At 45.0% G+C, this 26,186-nt stretch overlaps 2 protein-coding genes across 9 annotated transcripts in view; one reads left to right on the forward strand and one right to left on the reverse strand.

Annotated features, from left to right (window-relative positions):
• Positions 1 to 25,997, forward strand: Ube2l6 (ubiquitin conjugating enzyme E2 L6). Of its 8 annotated transcripts, XM_046445722.2 has the most exons (6): positions 15,666 to 15,742; positions 18,603 to 18,713; positions 18,896 to 18,991; positions 22,509 to 22,607; positions 23,156 to 23,342; positions 24,885 to 25,997. In XM_046445722.2, exons 3-6 carry the CDS (start codon positions 18,899 to 18,901, stop codon positions 25,034 to 25,036), a joined length of 531 nt encoding a protein of 176 aa, XP_046301678.1. In that variant the 5' UTR covers positions 15,666 to 15,742; positions 18,603 to 18,713; positions 18,896 to 18,898; the 3' UTR covers positions 25,037 to 25,997. The 8 variants fall into 8 exon arrangements, with proteins under 8 accessions (XP_058435604.1, XP_058435605.1, XP_046301683.1 ...); XM_058579621.1 differs by lacking the exons at positions 15,666 to 15,742; positions 18,603 to 18,713 and adding an exon at positions 1 to 64; XM_046445727.2 differs by lacking the exons at positions 15,666 to 15,742; positions 18,603 to 18,713 and adding an exon at positions 15,392 to 15,561.
• Serping1 (serpin family G member 1) overlaps positions 1 to 26,186 on the reverse strand; it is a 258,370-nt gene that overhangs the window by 16,810 nt on the left and 215,374 nt on the right. The gene's annotated exons all lie outside the window — the stretch shown is intronic.

The raw sequence follows: 26,186 nt of genomic DNA on the forward strand, positions 1-26,186 counted from the left end.
CCATGCCCTTCTCCCATGATGTTCTGCTTGAGGCCAGCTGACCACGGACTGAACCTCTGAAACTGTGAGTCAAAATAAATATTTCCATGCCGGACATGGTGGTGTGTGCCTGTAATTCCAGTAACTCGACAGGCTGAGGCAGGAGGATGGCAAGTTCAAAGGCAGCCTCAGCAATTTTGCAAGGCCCTAAACAACTCAGCAAGACCCTGCTTCTAAAGAAGGGCTGGGGATGTGGCTCAGTGGTTAATCTGTGGTTAAGTAACCCTGGGTTCAATCCCTGGTCAAGAAAGAAAGAGAGGAAGGAAGGAAGGAAGGAAGGAAGGAAGGAAGAGGGAGGGAGGAAAGAAAGAGTGATGGGGGAGAGAGGGAGGGAGAGAGGAAGGGAAAGAAAGCTTTTGTTCTCTAAGTTGTTTTTATCAGGTGTTTTGGTCACAGTGGCACAAAAACTGAGTAACGCACTGGATAAAGTTTCCTGAACACTGTTCCCCTCATTCTTTTCAACAGCTGCATAGTATTCCATGTGTACCAATAGAGCATAATCTCTTTGATCTCATACTGAGCAATATTTGGGTTGACTCCTCAATCCCCTCCACCCGCCTGTGACAATTGCAGGCTGGTTCCAGAAGGTTACCTAATTGGTTGCCCACTTCTACTGCCCTTGTGCAGCTGCTTAGCTGGTTTCTCTGCCCCCTTTCTACTTCCGTTCTTCGCTCCAGCTCTGTTGCCACCTCTCTAGATAGACAGCCCAGATTTGGACTATTGACTCAGCTGTGAATTTGGTCTTTTCAGATTGTGATCTCTTGTGTTGAACTGTGCACTGTTCTGGAGGATGAACTGCCTGCCCCAGTTGCAGGAAGCCAGTGAACCTGATTCATCCAGCATTCGTCTGTGACTGACAGGGGGCGGGGAGCCACCCCTCTGTCTTTGCTCAAGTTGCACCTGAGGCCCCTATGGTCAGACTTTGCTTCAACCTCTACAATGCAATTACAAGTCATCACCCAGTATGTCTCTGCCACAGATTGTAATTTGTATATATATTTTTTTCAGATAGAAGAGTGTCTATGCTTTTCCCCTCCCAGCATCACATATGATTTCACACAGTGAAGAGAGGAGAAAGGGTATGCCTGTGCCTTTGAGCCACACAGACTTTGCTTCTCTGCTTATTACCTGTCCAAGGGAACTTAACCCCTCTCAGGAATCATTGTTACAAAATCTGGATGTGGGTGATGCCGTCCACTTTGCAGGGCTATTGTTGAGGGTTAAATAAGATAGGTTTGAAGGCACCTGAGAGTACTTGAAAGTGATAGTGGTTATAATTAGTTCCCTACTAACTACTTTTTTGGACATCATTGACTAATTTTTCATAATTTTTCAGAGAAAGTCACCACTTCTGTTTCTCAGGAGGGTAGTCAGGCACTGGTAGTTCATGATTGGAGTTTACAGTGATAGAGTGAGTGTGTTTGTTCTGGAACCAAGCACGTTTGTAGGACCACTTAGATGTTCCATTTCATTTTTTGATGGCATATATGATGCTGGCAGAATTTGCAGTAGCTGCAATGTGTTTCTATCAGTTAAAAAGCATTTACAGGCCGGGTACAGTAATGCACACCTGTAATCCAAGTGGCTTGGGAGGCTGAAACAGGAGGATCATGAGTTCAAAGCCAGCCTCAGCAATAGCAAGGTGCTAAGAAACTCAGTGATACCCTATCTCTAAATAAAATACAAAAAAGCATTGGGGATGTAGCTCAATGGTGGAGTACCCCTGAGTTCAATCCCTAGTACCAGAAAAAAAAATTTACAGTGACATATAATTCATCAAGAAAAAAAAATTACATAAGAATAAATATACAGGGCTGGGATGTAGCTCAGTGGCAAAGCGTCTGCCTTGCATTCGCAAAGCCCTGGGTTCGACCCCCAGTTCCAAAAAAAAAAAAAAAAAAAAAAAAAAAAAAAAAAAGAATAAATATACAACTTAGTGTCTTTGGATGACCACACAGCCTGGATATAGAGGCTGCTTAGTCTTAGGCCTGGAAGATGTTCTTATCTCCATTTGTGCTGTAGGCCTCTGTTGTGAACATGCTCCACCAGATCATCAGTCAGGTCAGGAAGCTTCCAGGCTCAAGCCCCTTCTTCATATTTATTGGAGCAGGAACCACTGGAGCAGGTTATAAGTGATGCCTTCACCGTTGTTCAATCCAAACTGGGTCCCAAAAATTAAGACAAATTCTACTCGGTGAATGTGGATTACAGCAAACTGAAAAAAGGAGGTCCAGATTTCTAAAGCTGCTTAGAAAGAAGGTTTTTCAGAAGCCATCTACACACTTTTCCACTTAACCAGGAAATATTTCTTTTTCAAATGCAAGAGATCATGTTGATTAATAAACCTACAAAACTTGAAAAAAAAAAAAGAATGATGCTATTGAATATCATTTCCTGGGGCTGGGGCTATGGCTCAATGGCTTGCCTTGCACACATGAGACACTGGGTTCGATCCTCAGCACCACATAAAAATAAATTAATAAAATAAACATATTGTGTCCATCTACAACTAAATAAATATTTTTTAAATATTTGTTTATTAGTTTTAGGTGGACACAATATCTTTATTTTACATTTATGTGGTGCTGAGGATTGAACCCAGTGCCTCGTGCATGCTAGGCGAGCGCTCTACCACTGAGCCACAACCCCAGCCCAACTAAAAAAATATTTAAGAAAATAATTTCCTATCATTCTTTCTCTTTCTTTTCTCCTTTCCTTCCCCTCTCCCCCTCTCTTGTTTTCTTTCTGTACTGGGGATTGAACCACCAGGGGCGCTTAACCACTGAGCCACATCCCCAGCCCTTTTAAATGTTTTTATTTAGAGACAGGGTCTCACTGAGTTGCTTAAGGCCTCTATAAATTGCTGAGGCTGGCTTTGAACTTGTGATCCTCCTGCCTCAGCCTCCTGAGCCACTGGGATTACAGACCAAGAGAAAAAGCAAGCAAAAAAAAATTTTTTTTTTCTTTTTCTGGGTACAATTTCTCCTTCTCCTTCGCCTCCTTCTTCTTCTTCTTTGGATATCACTACATTTCATGGTTTCTTTTGCAGTCATGTGAGCCATAAGACTGAAATCTAGCTAATGAAATCCTGGTGGAAGGTTTTTCTAGGCCTGATCTTGAAAATTTTTCCATACATGAAATTCTTTTCTTCCCCACTGTTGACCCGATGTTAATGTCTGGGATCACTCTTGAGGTTTCCCACTGAAGAGAGCTGAGTGTTCGTCAGCCTTTAGGGTGTCTGAATGACACTGTGGTGTGGAGCCACCTGATCAGGACCATCACTTTTAGGGTTTATCTAAGCAATAAATAAACTTCTACAACTTCTATTGTATAAGGCACCAAGGTTTGGGGTTGGTTGTCCTAGCTGTTTGTCCATCTTAACTTATATTTCCTATTTTTCTACTGGGCCTTTTGATTTAGGAGATGTTTGTGGTTCCAAATCTTTTATCAGTTATATATGTTGCAAATATATTCTACCCTGGGGCTTTCCTTTTCATTCTCTTAATACTGCCTTTTAAAGAACAAAATGTGTTCATTGTGATATCATCCAATACATCACTCTTTTTTTTTATGGCTAGTATTATTTTGTATAGGTTCGTAAAACTTCCCCTTCTGTGATCAAGAATGTTTTCCTGTCTTGTCATCTTTTTTCTTTTCTGTGTGAATACGAAATCATAACTACACCATTTATAAGTTTGTTACCTGGTTGACTAAGTCCTCTTCGACCTTCTAGAAGTTCTCTGCCTTTTTTTTTTTTTTTTTTTTTGCAGTGCTGGAAATTGATGTGAGGGTCTCTTGCATGCCAAGCAAGTGCTCTACCACCCCCAGCCCACTCCCTGCTCTCTTTTTTTTTTCTTATTTGTTCTAATTAGTTTACATGACAGTAGAATACACTTTGACACATCCTACATAAATGGACCCTGCTCTTATTGGTAGCTATATTTCTTTCCCTTTTGGTACTGGAAATTGAACACAGGAGCAGTCTACCACCTATCAACATCCTCAGACCTTTATGTTTTATTTTGAGATTGGTCTTGCTAAGTTTCCCTGGCTATTTTTTTAATATGTATTTTTTAGTTTTAGGTGGACACAATATCTTTATTTTATTTTTATGTGGTGCTGAGAATCGAACCCAGTGCCTCACGCATGCTAGGTGAGTGCGCTACCACTTGAGCCACATCCCCAGCCCCTGCCCTGACTATTTTTGATCTTGTGATCCTCCTGCCTCAGCCTCTTGAGTAACAGGGATTACAGGAATGTACCACTGCGCCCAGATCATGCATTTCTGTATATATTTAGAATCAGCTTGTCAGGTCCCACAAAATAAAATAAACAAAAAAACAGGTTGGAATTTTGACTAGTGTTACTTTACATCTCTAGATCAGTTTGGAGTGAACTGACAGATTTATAATAGCAAATCTTCTAATCCATGAATACGTTATAGCTTCAGAACTATTTGGGTCTTTCACAAGGTTTCTCAAAAATCGTTGTATACTTTTCTCTGTAGACGTATTCCACTTGTTTTTGTTCATTTTATTCCTAGGTACTTGGTATTTTATGGTTTTAAGCATAGTTTATATTTTAGTCTAATCCTATTATCAAAAAAATAATTTTTTTTAAAGCTGGGAGCAGTGGTGCATGTGTGTAATCCCAGTGACTTGGGAGGCTGAGGCAGGAGGATCACGAGTTCAAATCCAGCTCAGAAACTTAGCAAGGCCCTTAGTAACTTAGTGAAACCCTGTTTCAAAATAAAAACTAAAAAGGGGCTGAGGATGTAGCTCAGTGGTCAAGCTCCCCTAGATTCAGTCCCCAGTACCCCGCCACACCCCCAATCATTTTTTCCCCTAGTTTTGGATTTTTGTATTTACTTTTCAGCTGTTTCAGCTTCTCAATTTGGTTGAGTTTAGGTCTTTGGTCTTGGATTTGAGTCCTCTGCTTCTACCTCCAGTTTGAAGTATGCATGTAGAAAATGGTAGAAGACTAATCAGCGGTCAAGCTCCCCTAGATTCAGTCCCCAGTACCCCGCCACACCCCCAATCATTTTTTCCCCTAGTTTTGGATTTTTGTATTTACTTTTCAGCTGTTTCAGCTTCTCAATTTGGTTGAGTTTAGGTCTTTGGTCTTGGATTTGAGTCCTCTGCTTCTACCTCCAGTTTGAAGTATGCATGTAGAAAATGGTAGAAGACTAATCAGCCTCTAACTCAGGGACTAGGGAAGATCCATCTTTTCATACATCCTTATCATCGGCAGATTTTTCAGTAATATCCCTAGCATAAATCCTGAATCTACTTTTTTTCTCCATCTGGGGTCATGACCCCAAGCAGCCACAGCCATCTTTCATCAGACCACCGGATAGTCTCCTAACCATGCCCTTTCCATCTGTTCTCTGATCCACAGCCAGAATTATGAAACTACACATTCATTTTCCACGACACACCATTTTGCTAGGAAGCCACTTAAAAAGCTTTCTTTTCACGTGTATAATGAAATCCAGACTCTCTTTGCTGGCCTATAAGACTAGGTCCAAGCTGGCCTCTGTCTCCCTGTCCAACTTCCTCTTGTATTACCCAAACCCCATTATTACATCTAGTCCCTGGCTTTCTAGAAGATTCTAGAAAATGCCTTGCTGCTTTTTGTGCCAGGAGTACTTCTTCATCAATTTTCTACATGGATAGTTCATTCTTTTTAGGAGAGTACTGGTGATTGAACTCATCCCCAGCCCTATTTTGTATTTTTTTAAATTTAGAGACAAGGTCTCACTGAGTTGTTTATTGCCTTGTTTTTGCTGAGGCTGGCTTTGAGCTCAAAGCCAGTGATTTGGGATTCCTGGGAGTGCACCACCACATCTGGCAGCAGTTCACTCTTCAGGGTGTGAAATTTAAAAGATCTTCCTCAAATAGGGCTTTCTGACGCCATCCCTGTTATTCTCCATAATAGTGTCCCTTTGGGTTTCCCCATCACAGTTATCACAAAAAGGACAATCATTTTATTTGCTCTTTGTTTACTTGGTTGTTATTTATTTTCCCCACTAAATATCTAAAGGATATTTCATAAATGTCTGTTGAATCAGGGAATACATCACGCCTAAGCTGAAAGACAGAAGTTCTGAGGTCAAGGACCCCTGACCAGGGCCAGGACAAACTGAAAAGCTTAAATGACTCTGCACAATGACAATATGACCATGTGTGTCTTTGAGAGTGGAAGGGTAAATGACTTGGGAATCCACCCGGTAGGAAAGTTCACCTAGCTAGAGGCAACTTGAGAGTCCTGCCTGTTGATGCCTAACAGCCCCCGTTTTTTCTGATACATCTCCATCCTTCATCTGAGTAAGTGACAGGAACAATACCAACAAACGGGGAGCATGTGGTGTTCAAAGCAGCAGACCAAGACTGCACACCATGTCATCGGCTAACTTTGGCTATGGCTGAGGGCCACCGGGGGATGCCCATTGTGGTCCAGGGTCAGACTTCTTGCCTGCCCCTGGGAGGATCCGATTTCATTTCTGGTGTGGGCGACTTCCTGTCAGCCCACCACCTGGCGCACAGCAGAAACTCAATAGATATTTGCTGAACAATTGAATTGGCAAAGTCCTTTGATACTGGCTGTCAAGGACGCAGATTAAGTTGTCCAGCTGTGCCTTCTCTAGCAGTTATTTTCCCCTCCACGCCCATCCCTATGCCCATCCCTTCCAGTGTCTTCTAGCAGCTGCTACCAGGAGGCTGGTGGTGCCTGTTTCCTCCTCTAAGCAGCTGATAAGAACAAGAGGAAAGACACAAAAATATTGTGTGGAGGTGGGAGTGGGGAGGCAGAGAGCAAGGGGAGGGGGAGAGCAAGCTGGCCCCAAATTCCAGAGAACCAGCTGCATCAGGAGAACATAAACACAGTCAGGGCTGGGGCATGCTCTGCATTCCACTGCCCCCACCCCAGGGACCCTCAGTCATGTTTCCTTTATGCCTTCTAGTCCTGGGTTATTCTCAGTCGCCTACTAAAAGCACCTCTTTATTAAGTAGAGAGAATATTTAAACATGAACACGAGTTGTTCTACATTTGCATGTGAGCAGCAAGGAAGTGATCTTTTGGCAAAAGTGGAAAATCCTCGCAAATCGGGCCAGATTGGTCCTTCCTATCTAGCCCGGCCGTGTTGTGTAACTACTTAACTTCACTCCTGGGCTTACTCGCTCACTTAGTGTTCCTGTAAGATTCAAACCCAGCTGAGTCTTTCCGTTTGGTTGGAAGCTTCCTTTCTGGGCCCTGCTTTAGGCCACAGAGCAGATCCAACTAAGCAAAAGTTCCTACCTCACAGAGCTCATCCTCTGCCTGGAGGGTTTTTTTTTTTTTTTTTTTTTGTACAAGGATTGAACTCAGGAGCACTTGATCACTGAGCCATACCCCCAACCTTTTTTTGTATTTTATTTAGAGACAGGTTCTCATTGAGTTGCTTAGCACCTTGTTTTTGCTGAGGCTGGCTTTGAACTCAAGATCCTCCTGCCTGAGGCTGGGATTACAGGCTGGCCCACGGTGCCTGGCTCTGCCTGAGGTTTTTTTTTTAAACTTTTTTTTTTAGCTGTAGATGGGCACAATATCTTTATTTTTACTTATTTTTATGTGAAGCTGAGGATCGAACCCAGTGCCTCATGCATGTGAGGCAATCACTCTACCACTGAGCTATAGCCCCAGCCCTCTGCCAGAGTTTTTAAAGACTCAACTTTCATCTCTCACCACTGTTCCAATTTGCCATCCAGAGAACTGCCCCAGGAAGCTGCGTCACTGATGGATTCTGGCTCTCTGGCCAGGCCTCTGGACTTTCTCTTCTGTCTCTTCTCCATTAAGTTAAAATAGAAAAGCAGAGGGCAACTAAAACCCTGGGGGCCCTTCTCTACATCTCAGGATGGATCCTGGGATCTGAATGTGGTTCCCTGGGTGACACAAGTCAGTGTTGGTCCTTTGAAGAAGCCCCCCAGTCAGCATGCTAATAATTTACTCTTCTTCAAATCCCCCACCCCACCCCAAGCCTTTTTCTAATAAGGTACGGCTGGATTTAAAGGGACTTTGTCCTTCCTTGTATTGGCCTCTCTGAACTGATTGGAAGAAGTGGTCTGATGGAAACAAAACCCAATTTCCTCCCAGGATCCTCTGGGAAGCTGTCTCCCCAGGCCCTGGGGCTTGGCAAGAGCAGGCTATGGGGTAATTTAGGAACTTCCCGAATCCCTGTGGAGCTGGTCCAAGGCCAGTGGGGAGGGATCATCCCACTCCTGGGAATGTGCAGGGGTGGGGGGGTGGGGGGGAGTGGCTGAGATGCCTCATCTGAACAGGCTGCAGGGTCTGGATGGCTGAACCCTGGTCCCTGCTCCACAAGGTGTCACATCCCCAGAGTCCAATCTCCTTGTCTGTAAAGGGAAGGGCTTTCATTTTGCCATATTCTCACCCACCCTCCCTCCTACTATTATTTACTTTTATATTGTTTTAGAGACAAGATCTCACTGAGTTGCTCATTTTGTTTACCAGAATGCACTTATATAAAGAGGGAATTTGACATCTTCCCTGTAAATGCGGATTCTGGCTCTCTGGCAATTCTGTCTGAGATTACAAGCAGGGGTAGGGAGAGTTCATCTCCCTACAGGAACACTAAGTGAGCGAGTAAGCCCCATTGGCAACTCTGAGATTATAGGCGTGTTCCAGCACACCCAGCTTCATATAAAGTTTTAAAAGTGCAAATCAGTGGATGGTAGGTCTCTTTTGTACTTGCCACAAGTAGAAAGAATCATGGTCAAGCAGGCACAGGGTCTTGAGCCCACTTCTAGGTGCCTGCAAAAATGCTTTAATTTTATTTTTTTTAAATTAGGAAAAAAATGAATATAATGATAGTAATGAATATATTCTAGTGAATCTATCTAGCCAGGGGGGCTTTACCACTGAGTTACATCCCTAGTCCTTTTTATTTTTTTACTTTGAGCGGAGGTCTTGCTAAATTGTGGATGCCCGCCTCAAACTTGAAATCCTCTTGCCTCAGGCTCCTGAGTCTCTGGGATTACAGTTGTGATCCACCATTCCTGGCTGGATTTTATTCTTATTTATAACAATGCAATCATAAAATATAATTTAAAAAAATCTAAACCAGGCACAGTGGTGCATGCCTGTAATCCCAAAGGCTCAGGAGACTGAGGCAGGAGGATTGCAAGTTTGAGGCCAGCCAAGCAATTTAGCAAGACCCTAAGCAACTCAGTGAGACCCTGTCTTAAAATAAAAAATAAAATAAAAAAGGGCTTGAGATGTGGCTCAGTGATTAAGCAGCTCTGGGTTCAATTCCCAGTAAAAAATTCTATGGAGGAAGGGAAGGGACACAACGAGACAAAAGTGCTCTAGAATAAATGTAACTATAAAACGAAAACAGAATACTATTACTAAATTCTGTCTGATTCTGTCCGCTTAAAGGTATACTGAGGCCTCTTCCCTCTTTGTTAGAAATGAAGATTAGCATATGTTAGGAGTTAAACTGACACTCGTCCTTGAGATATCAAAAAGGATTTATTTATTTATTATTTATTTATTTTTTAAAAGATTTTTTAGTTGTAGATGGACACAATACCTTTATTTTATTTATTTATTTTTATGTGGTGCTGAGGCTCGAACCCAGGGCCTCGAGCGTGTTAAGCAAGCGCTCTACCGCTAAGCCACAACCCCGGCCCCTCAAGAAGGATTTAAAGAAATTGAAAAATACTTTCTCATTCCGAGATTTTTTTTTTTTAAAGCAGTGCTGGGAATTGAACCCCTGGGCCTTCACACATGCTGGGCAAACACTCTGCCTCTGTCGACACTGCCAGTCTGGTGTTTAGGTATTCAATACTGTCTAAAAAGATACAGTAGCATGCACCTGTAACCCCAGCAATTTAGAGGCTGAAACAGGAGGTTTGTGAGTTGGAGGCCAGCCTGGGAAATTTAGTGAGATTTTTTTCTTAAAATAAAATTTAGAAAGGGCTGGGGATAGAGCTCAATGGTAGAGTGCTCCTGGCTTCAATTCCCAATACTGTAAAAAACAAACCAAATATCACTCAAAATGCTTTGGTGGGTTCATCCGGAGCTTGGAAGACCCTGGATTAGATGATACTATTGAGGACAATGATAATGTTGATCATTGTGTTATTGTGATCCGAATTTGTTGTGAGATCTTACTGAATACCAGGCCCCGTTTAAAGTTTTTTTAAATATTCAAATCTCATGCAGTTCCCACAGTGACACCAGAAACAAGATATCATTATCTCCATCCAACAAATAAACTAATACTTAGAGCAGTTAATCAATTTGTTTAAAATATTAGAGTTTTAAATTCAGGTCTGCTTGACCTTCAATCTCATGCATTAATCACTAGATAATACTTCCTATTTTCATTTCTCTCATTTTAATTAATTTTCTTTAAATATGTTGTATTTGCTTATAGTTCTGAGTGAATAGTTTCTTTACTTAAAAGTTCGATTCCAATTTTACTGTGTGATTGGAGGACATGTTAAGTGAAATCAGCCAGACACAGAAAGACAGATGCTGCATATTCTTAGTCATACATGGAAACTAAAAAGGTTGACCTCATAGAAGTGGAGAGTAGAATAATGATTCCTAGGGGCTAGGAAGGGTAGCAGGAGGAGAAATAGACATAGGTTGATAGCAGGTATGAAAATACAATTAGATAAGAGGAATAAATTCCAGGGGTTCTATAACACCTATTCTAGGGTGACTATACTTTATAGCAACTTATTAGAAGAGAAGAGTTCGTAGAACACAAAGAGTTGGTAAATTTTTAAGGTAATGGAAATGCTAATTATTCTGACTTGGTCATTACATGTTATATGTTTTAATTATCATACTCCATATCATAAGTATGAATATGCATAATTGTTATGTATCAGTTGAAAATAAAAAATTTAAAAACATTTTTTAAAAAATTAAAAAAAAATGGTGAAAAATTATCATGTGAAAAAATTGGGGGGGTGGTAACTGGGGAGTGAATCTAGAGACGCTTTACCACTGATCTACATCCCCACCCATTTTTATTTTAATTATTTATTTATTTATTTGTGGTGCTGGGGGTTGAACCTGGAGCCTTGTGCATGAGAGGCAAGCACTCTACCAACTGAGCTATATTCCCCAGCCCCCCATTTTTATTTTTCATCTTGAGACAGGCCCTTACTAAGTTGCTGAGGGACTCGTTAAGTTTCTCAGTCTGGCCTTGAACTTGTGATACTCAGGCCTCAGCCTCCTGAGTTGCTGAGATTACAGGTATGTGCCAGCACACCCAGCTTCATATGAAATTTTAACAGTGCAAATCAGTGGACAGTAGGTCTCTTCCTACTTCTTTCCTAGGACACTCAGTTTCCCTTTCCAAACTATTAAATCACTTTTACCGGGAATGGAGATATAGCTCAGTGGTAGAGTGTATACTCAGTATGCTTGAGGCCCTGGGTTCAATCCCCAGCACCATAAAAACAAAACAAAAACACTCACCTATTTCTTAAGCATTCTCCCAGGCTAGTCTATAACTATTCAAAGATAAGTTTTAGTCAAAGGTAAAATCCTGACTCACACATGTACAATATGGACACAAGTTAAGGATTTAATTCTACTAATTAATCATGAACATTCACCCACTAATCTTAGGACTAATTATTGGCAACTCTGTCTGAGTTGGAGGAGGCCCAGAGACAGAATTGGAGGGGACATTAGAGCCCACCTTAAAACCAGTCAAGGAAGGGGTACACAGTGGTGCATGCCTGTAATCCTAGTGACCAGGAGGTACTGAGGCAGAAGGATTGCAAGTTTGAGGCCAGCCTGGGGAACATAGTGAGACCCTGTCTCCAAAAGTAAAAAGGCCTGCTGGTGTGGCTCAGTGGTAGAGCTCTTGCCTAGCATGTACAAGGCCCTGGGTTTGATTCTCAGAACCATAAAAAAAGGGAAAAAGAAAAAGAGCAAGCAAGGACTCAGATGTGCATATCACGTTGCATGGGTCAAAGGCAGCCTGTGGTCTTCTGTTACAGCAGACTGAGTAAACCAACACTTCCTGAAACGTCAAATAGACATAGTTATTGTTGTAATCACTGTTGTCACGGTTACCTCTCTTGTCCAAAGTCCTGCAACAAGCAAGTAATTGACTGGTTGAGCCAGGTGGAGGAAGCAGGTTCCGTGAGTCAGTAGCCTGGGGTTTTGCCTCCTGGCTGATCAACCCTCTCTTCTTTAATCTTAAGGCAGGACTTGCCTTCTCTGGGGTGCAGAGTTTTGGGGTGTGAGATGATCAGGAGGAGGAGGTCCCCTCCTTAATCAAAGAAGCAGAACTTTCTCTGCCTCTGGTTCCTTTTGAGCTTCTTTGGGCCCTAGGGAGAAAGGAAGGGCTGAAGTAGTTCTGAGATGAACTCTCCCTACCCTCAACAGGATCAAACCCAGAGAACAGGTCTGTAAGAAAATCAACTACTCTTAACTGGACGCAGTGGCACATACCTATAATCATAGCAACTTGGGAGGCCGAGGCAGGAGAATTACAAATTTGAGGCCAGCCTCAGCACCTAAGCAAAACTCCCAGCAACTTAGTGAGACCCTATTTCAAAAATTATAAAACAAAAGACTGGAGATGTATTACAGTGGTAAAGTGTCTCTGTGTTCAATCCCCAGTACCAGAATTAAATCAATCAATTAATCAGTAATAAAAAAAAAATTATAAACAGAAAATCACCTGCTCCTTACTAGCTCAAATCCATCTCTCAAAATACACGGAAGGTTCAGGGAGACTTCTGAAGAAGTCCCTTTTGCTTAGAACACTGCATTATAAATAAATAAAGTGCTTTGGAACCTAGAGGGTGGCTCACCTACAGGATCCTATTGTATGCTCGCAACAAATAGGCAAGGCCTGGAGCTGGTAAAGCAGAGTCTTGAAAAGTCCATCCTGGAATCCCTTCTCCTTCATCTTTGCTGTCTACAAATGAAATGTCTCTTCTGCTGGATAGTGAAGATACAGAGTGGGCCTCCCCCCTGCCTAGGTCCCGAGGAGTGCTCAATACAGCACTTGAATAAGTAGGTGCTCAGCACATTCTGTTGAATGGCTAAATAAATGCCAAGGACTAATCAGAGAGAAGAAGCATGGATCTCCTCTTTTTTTTTTTTTTTGTACCAGGGATTGAACCCAGGGGTGCTAACCACCTACTCAGCCCTCTTTTTTTTTTTTTAATATATATTTTACTTAAAGACAGGGTCTCACTGAGTTGCTTAGGGCCTTGCTAAGTTGCTGAGGCTGGCTTTGAACTCTCAATCCTCTTGCCTTCTCCTCTTGAGCAGCTGGGATTACAGGTGTGCACCACCACACCCGACGGCACTGGGTCTCCTATTAAGGAAGGCAGTGTTATTAAGCAAGTAAGCTCACTAGCTCTTCTCCAGCCCTGCTCATGCACTACAGGGAGGTATCTATTATTTTACTATTTATTATATTATTATTTTAAAATATTTTTTATTTGTTGATAGATATTTATTTTATTTATTTATATGTGGTGCTGAGAAGCGAACCCAGTGCTTCACACATGACAGGCAAGTGCACTACCGCTGAGCCACAGCCCTAGCACTATTTATTATATTATTATTGTTATGACTGTCATTTATGGTCCAGCATTCTACATTAAGCTCTTTTTTTTTTTCCAGTTAAGTTTAAAATTTTTGTTTTGCAGTGCTGAGGATGGAACCCAGGGCCTTGCACATGCTGGACAAGTGCTCCATCATGGACCTCCATCCTGAGGCCCTGCATTAAATTATTTACAAATACCAACTCATTGTTCCTCATATGCACTATTAATAGCCCCATTTTACTGATGTGAGAATCGAGGCTCAGGCAGGCTAAGTAATTTGCCTAAAGTTATTCCACTAATAATAGGGAAATTCAAACTTTTTATTTTTAGCTTCGATTTGTCATTTTCAGAGTTTCCCTGTGTCAGTGAGCTAAGTCTACAATGGTCCTAGGAGGCAGGTAGGAGTTTCCATGGCTCAGCTGAGAACATGCTGCATGTGGAGCATATGTGGAACTTGGACCCAGGTCTCCTCAGGGCTTGGTCTGACACAAAGATCTGCACTGTGAAAGCGCATAAAGGCCACGCAGGTGGGCCTCCAAACTGGGGGGGGGGGGTTGAGGACCCATCCAAGGATGAGTACACATTCACTTTGGGGATGCAGGACTTCTGTAAGGCAAGAGAAGGAGGACCAAGGAGTGAAAACAGAGACCTGAGCTCCACACTGTGAAGTCATTCAGCCTGAGCTACAGCAGCACCTCCCTTTTGCTCATGGGCTGTTCCCTCTTCTTGCAAGTCCTTCTCTCTCTGCTCTTATTCTAGCTAACTCATCCTACTCCATAAGTCTCTTGGAATTTTCTCTCTTCCAGGAAACCTCTGCCCCATTCTGGGGTGGGATCACATGAGCCTTCTCCAGGCTCTCATAGAACCAGGTCATTCTCGTATCAGCATCATTAAAAATGAATAGGCTGCGTTCTCTCCCTCTGTCTCAACAGCCTGAGAGCTTCTCCAGGGACAGGGACCCCATGTTCCCACGATAATTGAGACGGTTGACCAACGGTGTATTCACATGCCTGGGTTCCCCCATCGGCCTATGCTAAGGAATTGCTCACATGACTAGCATATAGAAAATGTTCAGTTCAAGTTTATTGAATTGAATTAAAGAGAATTGTTGTGCCAATACACCCTACACCTAAGCAGAGAAGTCGTATGCTTCTAAGACACTTAGATAAAAACTATGTGAGGAACTAGTCGATTTCTGGGTTGAGGGGGGTGGGGTGAAGAAGCGGGGGCTCCTAGCTAGTTCACCATTGCAATGAAGATCTTCCCGAGATGCTGTTTCGTGTCTTGGGGCTTCGGCTCCCCAAATGTTTCCCAAATCAGCATATAACAGGCGCTTACTATACAGTAAGACTAGTAAGAGACTGAATGGTTGACAAACCAACAAACCAACCCCCTAACAGCGCCTTCTTGCGGTGTCCGGAACAAACTCTGGAGTTCCGTCACCAAAGGCTGGACAGCACAAAGGAGCGATCCTAGGAGGGAATATAGTCTAAGCCACACCCCTCGCCTAGTTTTAGAATGGGGCACTTGGCGCACGAAGGACAGGGGACTGGCCAAGGGACTCTGGGACTCTTGATGTAGGAGGGACTTAGGGTGGTGGTCCGATGGTGGAGGCCACCAAGCGACCTGTCGCTGAGAAACGTTTGCACAGCAATCATTCGGTATTTTCTTAGGGCGTGTGTGCATTTGGGGGGCTGATGGAGACCCGAGAGCCCACCGCGCGCTGCAGCCTGGGACGGCTCCCGCGCGATAGCGGACCTGGCACGGCGCCCCCCAGCGGTGCGCAGGGACCCCGCAGCCCGGCGCGTCCAAGGCGGACCTGCCTTGTCTCCAGACGGCGCGCGCTCCCCAGCTCCGGGACCATGGCGCGGGGACCCGGCCGCGGCCAGAGCGTCCTCTCTACTTCTCCGTCCGCGTCTCTGCGGAGCAGGTGGGAACAGGTCTACACAGCCTGGAATGGGACAAAGTGGAGCGGAGCGTGGGCGGGGCTCGGGAGGTGTGGCCCTTGGGGCGGGGCGCACGGTGTCCGCGCCAGAGGCAGCAGCCCTGACAGAGCCCGCGGGCGCCCCAGATTCCGTGCCAAGATGACCGCGAGCAAGCGAGTGGCGAAGGTAATCGCGTTGGGGATGACGCCTTTCTCGCCGCCCTCGGTTCCCCGCTCCCGCTGTCCCCTCCGCCGCTCCTCCAGCGCTTTATTTATTTATTTATTTGGGCTGGGTACTGGGGTGGTCGAATCCCAGGCATCCCCGCCCTCTCGCTAGAAGAAAGGGTCTGCCAGAGGGTCCGGAGCTGGAGTTTGGGGTTGGCGTGGGGAGGGTGCCTATGGGGTGGGAATGTCACTAGCTTCCTGAGCTGTACTGGGGGTGACGATGAGCCAGTTCCCCCCAAACTGGTTTCGGTTTCACTTTTCCTGGAAACTTGTAACAGTTGAGTGCATCTAGATGCAGAAGAGGCTCTCGGTGCCAGGCGCTCTGCTGCAGCGATTGTGGGGTGGTTTACGAGCAGCGATAACCAGAACCAACTCCTTGCCTTGGAATAGCCCACGGCCCATCCCATACTTTGATACCTACATTACCAGAGTTCCGAAAGGCAGGGAATGCTGCTTAGGATGTGTGTGTGTGTGTGTGTGTGTGTGTGTGTGTGTAGGAGCGATCTATGGGTGTTCTCTGGAGGAAACGAATCAGAGGCAGCCCTGGAAGGCTTCCTGGAGTAGGTGGCCTGGTTGCATTCTTTAGGCAGATGTCGAATATCTAGGATATGCTGGCCCTGTGCTAAGAGGTAGCGGGGCATCGACGAACAAAAATCCTATCCCTTTGGACTTTCATTCCTAACAGGGACACAACTTGAAGTAAGATCTGGAAGGATGGAGAGGGAGCAATTTTCCCCAGGAGGTGGGAAAATCCAGGGTGTTTGCAGGATTGGGGTGTGGCCAGAATTGGAGGGAGAGGGGGAGGAAGGGCAATTCTGGTGAGGTGACATGGGCATCCCCCCCCCACCAACCTTTGGGGCTCCTGGAAGCACTCCAGGGGCAGACAGCATTTTCTTGTCAGAGGCGGGGAAGGGACATCTGTACACCCAGGGAAGGCTCAGCCCAGAAGAACTGAAATCTGAAGGTTGGCAGTGAAATGGGGCAGAGGGTCTTGCCTACCAAGTGGGGAGCAGACTGGAGTGTTACTTGTCACTGGTGGTCTTAAGCACTCGGATGTGGGGGTATAGGGGGTATTAACTCAGGCAGTTTACATAAATTACTTCATCTAATTCTCCTAGCAGCTCTGTGAGATAAATAATACCCCCCCCCTTTTTTCAGTACTGGGGATTGAACCCAGGGTGGTTTACCACTGAGTTACACCCCCAGCCCTTTATCTTTTGAAACAGGGTTTCACTAAGTTGCTGATGCTGATCTCAAACTTGTGATCCTCCTATCTCAGCCTTCTGAGTAGTGGGGTTGCAGTAGTGTGCCACTGCACTTGGCTAATATTCCATTTTACAGATGAAGAAATTGAGGCTGAGAGAAAATAACTCAGCTGTCCAGGGTCATTCAGTAAGGAATGATGGAACTGGGCTTGGCGCCCAGGCTCCTGTCATGGGTCCTCAACTAGCAGTTTCTCTCTCCCTTTCTTTTGTACATATGGCCAAGTTTCATTTTATTTGCATGTAACATTTTTTTGTTTTTTTAATATTTGGTTAAAAAAAATACATGTTTACAGTTGAAAATTTGGAGGAAATCAGCAGGCTTGTTCAGTGGCTTCTCTACTTTCATTTTCGGTTCCTCTAAGTCAGGTGATTTCCCAGCCTGTCTTGGGAAAGAACTGTCCTAGCTTGAGTTTCAACATCCTGGGGCTTTGGGAAAGTTTTGGCAGAACTCACCTAAAAGAGATAAAGTCCATGTGTTCCCAGTTATAGAAAGATACAGAACATGCCCATTGCAAATCTTGACTGTTCAGCCTTGGGCTTCATTCTTGCCAAGAGTTAGACAATACTGAGAGCAGGATTTATAGGAGCAGGATTTATAGTAGTAATGATGTGCCCATTGTCCTGGGTAAAGATAAATGAGGTCATGGAGTCTGGGTGGAGCAGTTTGTTGGGCGGACTTGGAACACAGGAGAGAGATATTCAAGAGGCAGGAGAGTGTGTCTCTCTTGGGCAGGGGAAAAGAAAGTTCCGATGGCCACATAGTGGTAAAGGACCCCTCCTCAACTGTGGACCCGGTTTGGAGATTTCTCTCCAAGTCCTTTGTTGACACAAGGATTTCTCAACCTTGTGACTATTGACATTTGGGATCTGGTAATTTTTTTTTTTTTAAAGTGCTGGGTGTTGAACTCAGGGCTGTGCGCATGCTAGGCAAGCTGTTTGCCACCGAGCTATACCCCTAGCACCCCCAGGTAATTCTTAGAGACCCCCAGGTAATTCTTAGAGTTGTTTATCAATATCTCTAATCTTTACCCACTAAATTGTAATGGAAAATGTTTCTAGGCATTGCCAAATGTCCCCTGGGAGGTAAAATCCCTAGTGGAAAACCACCCATTCATCTTTCCAGTGAGATATGACCTGCCCTTGAATTTGTTTTATCCCCTCTTTTCCCAAATGAAAGGCTCTGTAGGCCCATGGGATGGATCCCCAAAAGGGCTGGGCAGTGCCCTTTGAGAAGTAGGGTATGCTGGGGCTCACGTCTTGGAGAGTCACAACACACCATAGCATTCTAAAGGCTCTGAGAAGTCCTGCAGTGAAGGAAGCGGTTTTGCTTAGTTTTCCCAAATATACTTGACCATGGAACCCTTTTCCTGTAATAACCATTAAGCTTCCATGGACACCTATCCACATTTGCCTGGTCTAGGCCCTGTGCCTTGGTGCCTGTCCCCTTCTCTGCATGGCGGACTCCTATTAATTCGGCACAGCCTGGCCCACAGTGTGCACCCTTTGCGGAGCCTCCCTGCTTCTCTGTCTTTCTTATTATGAATCCACACATAATAGGACCGAATTAAGTACCTGGCTTTCAGGAAGTAAAGATTCCTAAGACATTTGTTCCCAAGTTTTAATACCTGAAAGAAGTGATCACCTACTCCTGGAAGAAACGAATCGGAGGTAAGGACAAAATCAGATGTTTTAAAGCACATAGTGACATGTTACATGCATGCTCTGTGCTCAGTAAGTGGGGGCTTTAACTTTGCCAGGTTCTGCTCCCAGAGTGGCTTGCCCTTGGGGCGGGGGCGGGAGCTGAGGTAGTAAGTACTAGACCCACTGACCACTCAATGTGCCTCTTCCAGGAGATGGAGGATCTGCAACAGGAGCTTCCGCCTTACCTGAAGCACCTGTACTGTGATGATGCCAATGTCCTGGTGTGGCATGCGCTCCTCCTGCCTGTGAGTGTCCATGGGGGTCCTGGCTTTGGATGCGGGGTACCATGGGCCAGTGGCCTGGGCAGGGAGGGTCTGGATGAGGTGAGAATGTCCCCTGCCTTGGGGCTCTTGTCCTGGAGGTTATCCTTGGTGGAGGGGGTCTCTCCCTGGATTGATTGCTCTGAGTTCCTGGGAGATTGATGGATATGACAACAGACTTTTGGACTTATTAGAGACCCTTTCCTCAAGCCAGTAGCCACCAAGCCCACCCTGGAAGCTTCAGACAAACAGCGTCAAAAAGAAGGAGAAAACTGGGTACAGTGACATGCCTCTGTAGTCTCAGGTGCTCGGGAAACTGAGGCAGGAGGATGGCTTGAGTCCAGGAATTTGAGGTTGGCCTTGGCAACATAGTAAGACCCTGTCTTTATAAAAGAAAAGAAAAGGGGTTGGGGATGTGGCTCAGTTGGTAGGGTGCTCGCCTAGAGTGCACAGGGCCCTCGATTCAACCTCCAGCACCACCAAAAATAAAAGGAAGAAAGGAAAGAAAGAAAAGCTGGGTGTGGTGGTGCACGACTGTAATCCCAGCAGCTTGGGAGGCTGAGGCAGGAGGCTCATGAGTTCAAAGCCAGCCTCAGCAATTTAGCAAGGCCCTAAGCAACTTAGTGAGACCCTGTCTCAAAATAAAAAGGCCTGGGGACGTGGCTCAGTGATTAAGCACCCCTGGATTCAATTCCTGGTTTAGAGAGAGAGAGAGAGAGAGAGAGTCTTGGACGTTTGCAGACTTTGTCAAGGGATAGGACTGAACTTCTAAGTTTCTGAGTTAGTAGAACCTGCTCCCCAAAACCAAAATGTATTTTGTTTTCTTTCGAAGATCTCATTTCAGAAGATCACCCATCTCTACTGTTCTCCTTTCTCTCTGTTCATTATCTGGTAGCATCTTGATAAAATCTCCCTTTGAAAGAAATAGTCCCAAGAATCTAGCAGACTATGAGATCTCAGTTTTGTCATCTAATTATTGGTACTGAAGACATTATCTTTGAGAAATTCATCTACACACCTTTGGTTACTTGAAAATAAAAATTATTTTTATTATTATTAGCTTTTTGTTGCTCAAAGCTCTTTTGGAATATTAAAATAGCAAGATATTTCATTTAACCCAGAACTTGGGAGTCAGTAGGACTTCCTCGGCTAAGTATAATGCAACTTGAAATCCTTGGTCTTGTCCAACTTCATTTGATAGATGAGGAAGCTGAGTCTTACAGGAGCTCAGAGTCATGCAACCAGCTAGTGGCAGAGGTCGGACAGGTCCCAGAGCTCTCAGCTCCATCTCTCTGCAACCTCTGTCCTCTGTTAAGACCTGGGCAGCCCAGCAAGAAGGCCCTGCAGACAGGATGCACGATGCCCCCGCCCTGACCTGAGGCCTTGCCCTGGGCCTTATCTCTACCTCACAAGGCCTTTTCTCATTATCAACACCATAAAAGCCCGTCATTCTCTTTATCTGCCCAGTAGTTGTTTCATTTTACCTCAATACACCCACGGCCACTGTGGGTTTCCAGTTTACCTCCCATTAAGGAGGAGCTCTGCGAAGATCCTGACTCTGGGCTTGGCACAGCCCAGTGGTAAAATGCTTGCCTAGCCTGTGCGAGGCCCTGGTTCCATCCCCAACACTGTAAACAAAAACAGAAACAAAACAAAACAAACCCTTGACTCTGCTGAGAGGTACTCATGTCATTCTGGCTTCCTTTGTCCTGTGCTTTCAGTACGAAGGGTCAAAGGACTTGGAGCTTTGGAACCAGCCCAAAGGCCTCTGTGCAGAGATCACCCAAGTTCTGGGGTTCCTTCCTTCTACGGGTACAGAACATTGGTCCTGTGAGGAGATGTAAAGTCGACAGTACTATGTCTCCTTCCCAGCCCCACCACTGTGAACTTGTGCTGAACTTGACATTCTTTATTTGAAAATGGAGATGCTGGTAGATGTGAGTTTTCCTATGGATCATAATAGCTGACATATATACAGTGCTAGCCAAGTTCAAGGTCCTGCTCTCAGTTTTCAATTATTTATTTATTTTTTTGTACTGGAGATTGAATCTAGGGGTGTTTTACCACTGATCTACATCCCCAGCCCTTTTGAGACAGGGTCTTGTCAAGTTGCTGAGGCGGGCCTCAAACTTGTGATCCTCCTGCCTTAGCCTCTAAGTCACTGGGATTACCTGTGTACTCCACCATGCTCAGCTTTGTTCTAAGTTTGTTTTTTTTTTTTTGGACATAAAGTCACTCATTTCATCCTCACCTAAACCTTATGGAGAAGTCTACTGTTGTCCCCATTTGGGAAGCACAGAGAGGCTAATTCCTTACCCGAGATCACATAGCTCATAAGTGGCAGAGCCAAGATTCACATCCAGGTAGGTAGCTCCAGAGTCCATGTAACCCCTACACTCTTCTGCATGTTGACCATTATCTCAGGGAGCACAGAGTAGGTGCTCAAGAAAGTCTTCAGGTCACTTCAAGCCTGGAGGACCTCCTACTGGTCTCTGGAAGTTCCCAACCCCTTGGGAACTCTGGTCCTTGAGTTGGTACTTTTCAAAAAACTGACGGTAAAATATATATGAACAAACTTTACTGTCTCAACCACTTTTTTTTTAGACAGTGTTGCCCAGGCTGGTCTCAAACTGGCAATCCTCCTGCCTCAGCCTCCTGAGTTGCTAGGATTACAGGTGTGCACTACACTTGGCTTCATTTTTAAAGATGTTGTTCAGCTGAGTGCAGTGGTGCACAAATACAGTCCCAGCAACCCAGGAGGCTGAGGCAGGAGGATGGCAGGTTTGAGGCTGGCCTGGGCAACTGAGTGAGACTCTGTCACAGAATTAAAAAGTAAAAATAGAAAGGCCTGGGTATGTAGTTCAGTGATCAGGCACCCCTGAGTTCAGTCCCAGTACCTGGCGGGGAGAAATACAGTTCAGTGGCATTAAATATGCTTGTGTTGGTGCTCAATCAACACCACCACCCATCTCTAGAACTCTTCATCCTTCATATCGAAGTTCTGTATCCATTCAACAATAGCTTCCTCATTTCCCTCTCCTCCCAGTACCTGCTAACCAATTTTCTACTTTATTTTTCAACGAATTTGACTATTCTCTGTCCCTCACATAGGTGGCATAATGCTATATCTGTTGCTTTTTCTGGAGTATTTCATTTAGTGCAATGTCCTCAAGGTTCATCCATACTGTAGCCAGTACTTCCTTTATAAGGCTGAATAATGTTCTACTGTGTGCCACATTTTGTTTATTCATCTGTTGATGAATACCTGGTTTGCTTCCATCTTCTGGCTGTTGTGAATAATGCTTCTGTGAACACCAATGCACATTGGTATGCAATACCCGTTCGTGTCCCTACTTTCAATTCTTTGGAGAATATGCCCAGAAGTAGAATTGCTGGACATATTCTCTTTTTAATTTGGGGGAAGTGGGTAACCAGGGATTGAACTCAGGGGCACGCAACCACTGAGCCACATCCGGGACCCTATTTTGCATTTTATTTACAGGCAGAGTCTCATGGAGTTTCTCAGCGCCTCGCTTTTGCTGAGGCTGGTTTTGAACTTGCGATCCTCCTGCCTCAGCCTCCCGAGCTGCTGAGATTACAGGTGTGCACCACCACACCTGGCTCTCTTTTTAATTCTGTGAGGCATTGCTGTACCTTTCCCATTTTCCATCCCCAAGCCGCTGAGTTCTTGGCATTTCTTCATTCTCTCCATTCCACCACTCACCCACAATGACAGCCTTCTCTTCTACTTGCTAACAACTAGAAAGAGAATGGTCTATCCTTCTCCTGGGCTGTCTTCCAGAAAAACCATAAAACTGAGATGGACCTTGTAGCTCATCTAGTCAAACTTTATCCGTTTTTCAACTGAGGAAACTGAGATCCAGAGATGAGAGATGGCTCACTCTTGGTAAGACAGTGAAAGCCAGGGTCAGATTTTTCTGACACTAGTGTCCTTTTGTGATTCCACCCTTCCACTAATCTGTGGCTCCATTGCCAGATGAATGAAGGTGCTCTTGATTCTTCCTGGGGGCACAGGATGTCTGGGACCCTGGGATGGGGACAGGGGCAGAAAGGCCAGTCCGGGGCCCGGAGGAAAGTGATCTTCCCAGAGCAGCTCTGCGTCAGAGCTCAACCTTTCTCTCTGCACAGCACCAACCTCCCTACAACCTCAAGGCCTTCAATCTGCGCATTGACTTCTCCAAGGAGTATCCATTCAAGCCGCCCACGGTGAAATTCACAACCAAGATCTATCACCCCAATGTGAGTGAGAGTGGAGAGGTCTGCGTGCCTCTCCTCAGCAAGGAGAACTGGAATCCTTACATCAAGATTTGCCAAGGTGGGTTGGGTCTGGCCCAGAGGAGGGACTGGTCTGGGTGGAGGTTATTGGATTTAAGTTAGAAAAGCCTAAAAAAGGGGAGATTAAAAAAAATATGAGTATCAGTTGAACCTGATGTGGGATAGAAGGGAGTCTCCTGAGATTCTGAACCTGCTAACCTGCTCCTGCTTCTGTTCCTACATCTTAGGCAGGTGAGACAGATGAACTTGGCCATGGTTCCTGGGAAAGAGGGCAGATTCCGTGTAGAGGGAAGGGCCTGGGATAAAAAGGCCTGCTGCTCCATCCGTGGACTTTGGGCAACCCTCTGTGCTTTTCTGGGACACAGGGCCCTAAATGGCAATGGAAGGGATTGTCCTGGTAATGATACTGCCCATCACTTAACAGAGCCCATTTAGAACTGTGCTCTGAGGAGGACCATCATGAACCCACTGAATAGACAGAGACACTGAGGCAGACGAGAGGTGAAGCAGGAGCCTAAGTTGGCAAGGGGCAGAGCTTAGCTCACAGTGTGGTCCAACACAACTTTCTGCAGTTCTGGAAATGTTCAGTGGCTCTGCTGTCCAATACAGTAGTTACTAGCCCATATCCAGCAAATGCGACTGGATTTTTAATTCTTTAATTTTTTTTTTTTTAAATATTTTATTAGGGCTGGGGCTGTTGCTCAGTGGCAGAGTGCTTGCCTTGCATGTGTGAGGCACTGGGTTCAATCCTCGGCACCACATAAAAATAAACAAGTCATGCTGTCAATCTACAGCTACAAAAAAAAATGTTTAAAAAATATTTTATTAGTTGTCGATGAATCTTTATTTTATTTTATTTATATGCAGTGCTAAGAATTGAACCCAGTGCTTCCCACATGCTAGGCAAGCACTCTACCACTGAGCTACAACCCCAGCTGCTTAAATTTAATTCTTAATTTTAATTAAATTAGATTTAGATAAGCACACGTGGTTAGTTCTAGAGCCGATGGTCTTCTTCAGTGTTCCATCCTGTTTCTGGGTAAACAGAAATACTTAACCCTGAGAAACAAAGATCCTTGGAGTGGTGGAGCTGCACGGGGAGTGGCCCCTGGATGGGATTCAGGGGGTCTGTGAAGCACGGTTCACCTGGAACTGTGTGTTTGTGCATGTGCTTAGGGAGATGGCCTGCCACTTTCCCTGGGGTTCCCAAAGGCACCTGTGAATGAGTAAAGCTGTGGAGCAGCAGGCGTTTTCAATCTTTAGCTTTAAAATTCTTTTCCCCAAACACAAGTTAATTTGGAATCCCAATATAGCAGATAAAACCAGAGTGGTTCTTGTTGAAATGAGGGTGAAACCCAGAAACCCCATATCTCATGAGAAGCTTGTTACTAAGGACCACTGACCCACTGAGCCAGAGAGTTGGGTGTTATCCACCTAGAATGATGGGGATGTTTGTTTTGTTTGTAGAATCATCCTAAGAGATGGGATCTCTTTGGGGGTCTCCCCAGAAGTGGTTCAGGGGGATCCTCCTTCCAGGATTTCGCCCCCTAACCTGCTGTTCTGATATGGCCTCTCTCCCCAGTCTTGGAGGCCCTCAACATGCTGGTGGATAAACCGAATCCCAGGGAGCCCCTGCGGGTGGAGCTCGCTGACTTGCTGTTACAGGATCCGGAGCTGTTCAGGAAGAAGGCTGAAGAGTTCACCCTTGAATTCGGAATAGACCGGCCCTCCTAATTCCGGTCTGGCCCCTCTTTGCTTGGAACCTTTGCCGGTTGGAAGGACATACTTGTGGACTTAGGCCAGAGCTCCTAGGAGGCTCATGCCCTGCTCATGTTTTCCTTCTTAGTTGCTGCACATGACTCTATACATGGGGTGGGAATGGGGCTGCAGGCATGTGCATGCTGTGTGGACTCATTCCCAGGTTCACCTGGCCACAGGTGTGCCCTTCCCACACCCTTTATCTTCCCCAGAGCCAGCAGAGTTTAGGTTTGCAGAATTATAGTCCATTTCTCCAGCTGTCCCTCTTAGAGAACAGGTCATTTCCAGACCAGCCGGTAGTAAACCAGAACCCCCCAGGACCCAGGCATTGAGGGGTGGGGGCAGAGGGAGACACGGTGGGAAGCAGGGTTCAAGGAAGATGTCATAGGTACCACTGATTGAAATCAGCCAAACTACTGATAGGTGTGTACAGATTTAGATAATAAGCTTTTTGTTTTCCACTAATGAATCACAAAAATGAAAAAAGTTTATCCTCCAGATCAGCAATCTGACTACACTTTTGAAGACCACTGCTATCCTGACAGGAGTGGGACCTCAGGCTGTGAGCTGTGTGCCCTCCAGGATCCAGGGGGAGTCATAGGCCCCATATGCTGGCCACACGTGAATTGTGGCATTAGGCCAATCTCCTCATTAGACTGGGACTTAGCTGCCATCTAGCAACTGGTAGGACCCTGTAGTGTGTTTTCTCTTGTATGTGGAAGTTAGAGACACCAAAAGGGGAAAGGGTAAGGGGATTTCATGAAAGTGGAAGGGAGACCAGTAGAGGATGGGGAGGGAGGAGAGGGAAAGGGGAGGTACTGGACAATGAAATTGATCAAATTGTTGTATACACATACAAATATAATGAACCCCACTATTTTGTATGATTATAATGCAATAATAATATCACTATAATGATAATAAAGGTGTGACCCAGTTTCCCATGTATATTTCCCAAATATAAGGGATGCTGGCCATGAGAGAATAGGCCATCCTTGGCCGGGGGTGGGGGGCTTCAAATAGCTTACAGGGATAATACCCACATTTTACAGATGATGTACCAAGCACAGAGCACATCAGTGGACTGCAGGGGTCCACTCTGCCAATCAGGTTGGAGCCCACACCC

This window comes from Marmota monax, unplaced genomic scaffold, assembly GCF_021218885.2.
Source record: "Marmota monax isolate L192 unplaced genomic scaffold, Marmota_monax_Labrador192_F-V1.1 WCK01_AAM20220418_F8-fsc00038, whole genome shotgun sequence".
Classification (NCBI taxonomy): Eukaryota; Metazoa; Chordata; class Mammalia; order Rodentia; family Sciuridae; genus Marmota; species Marmota monax.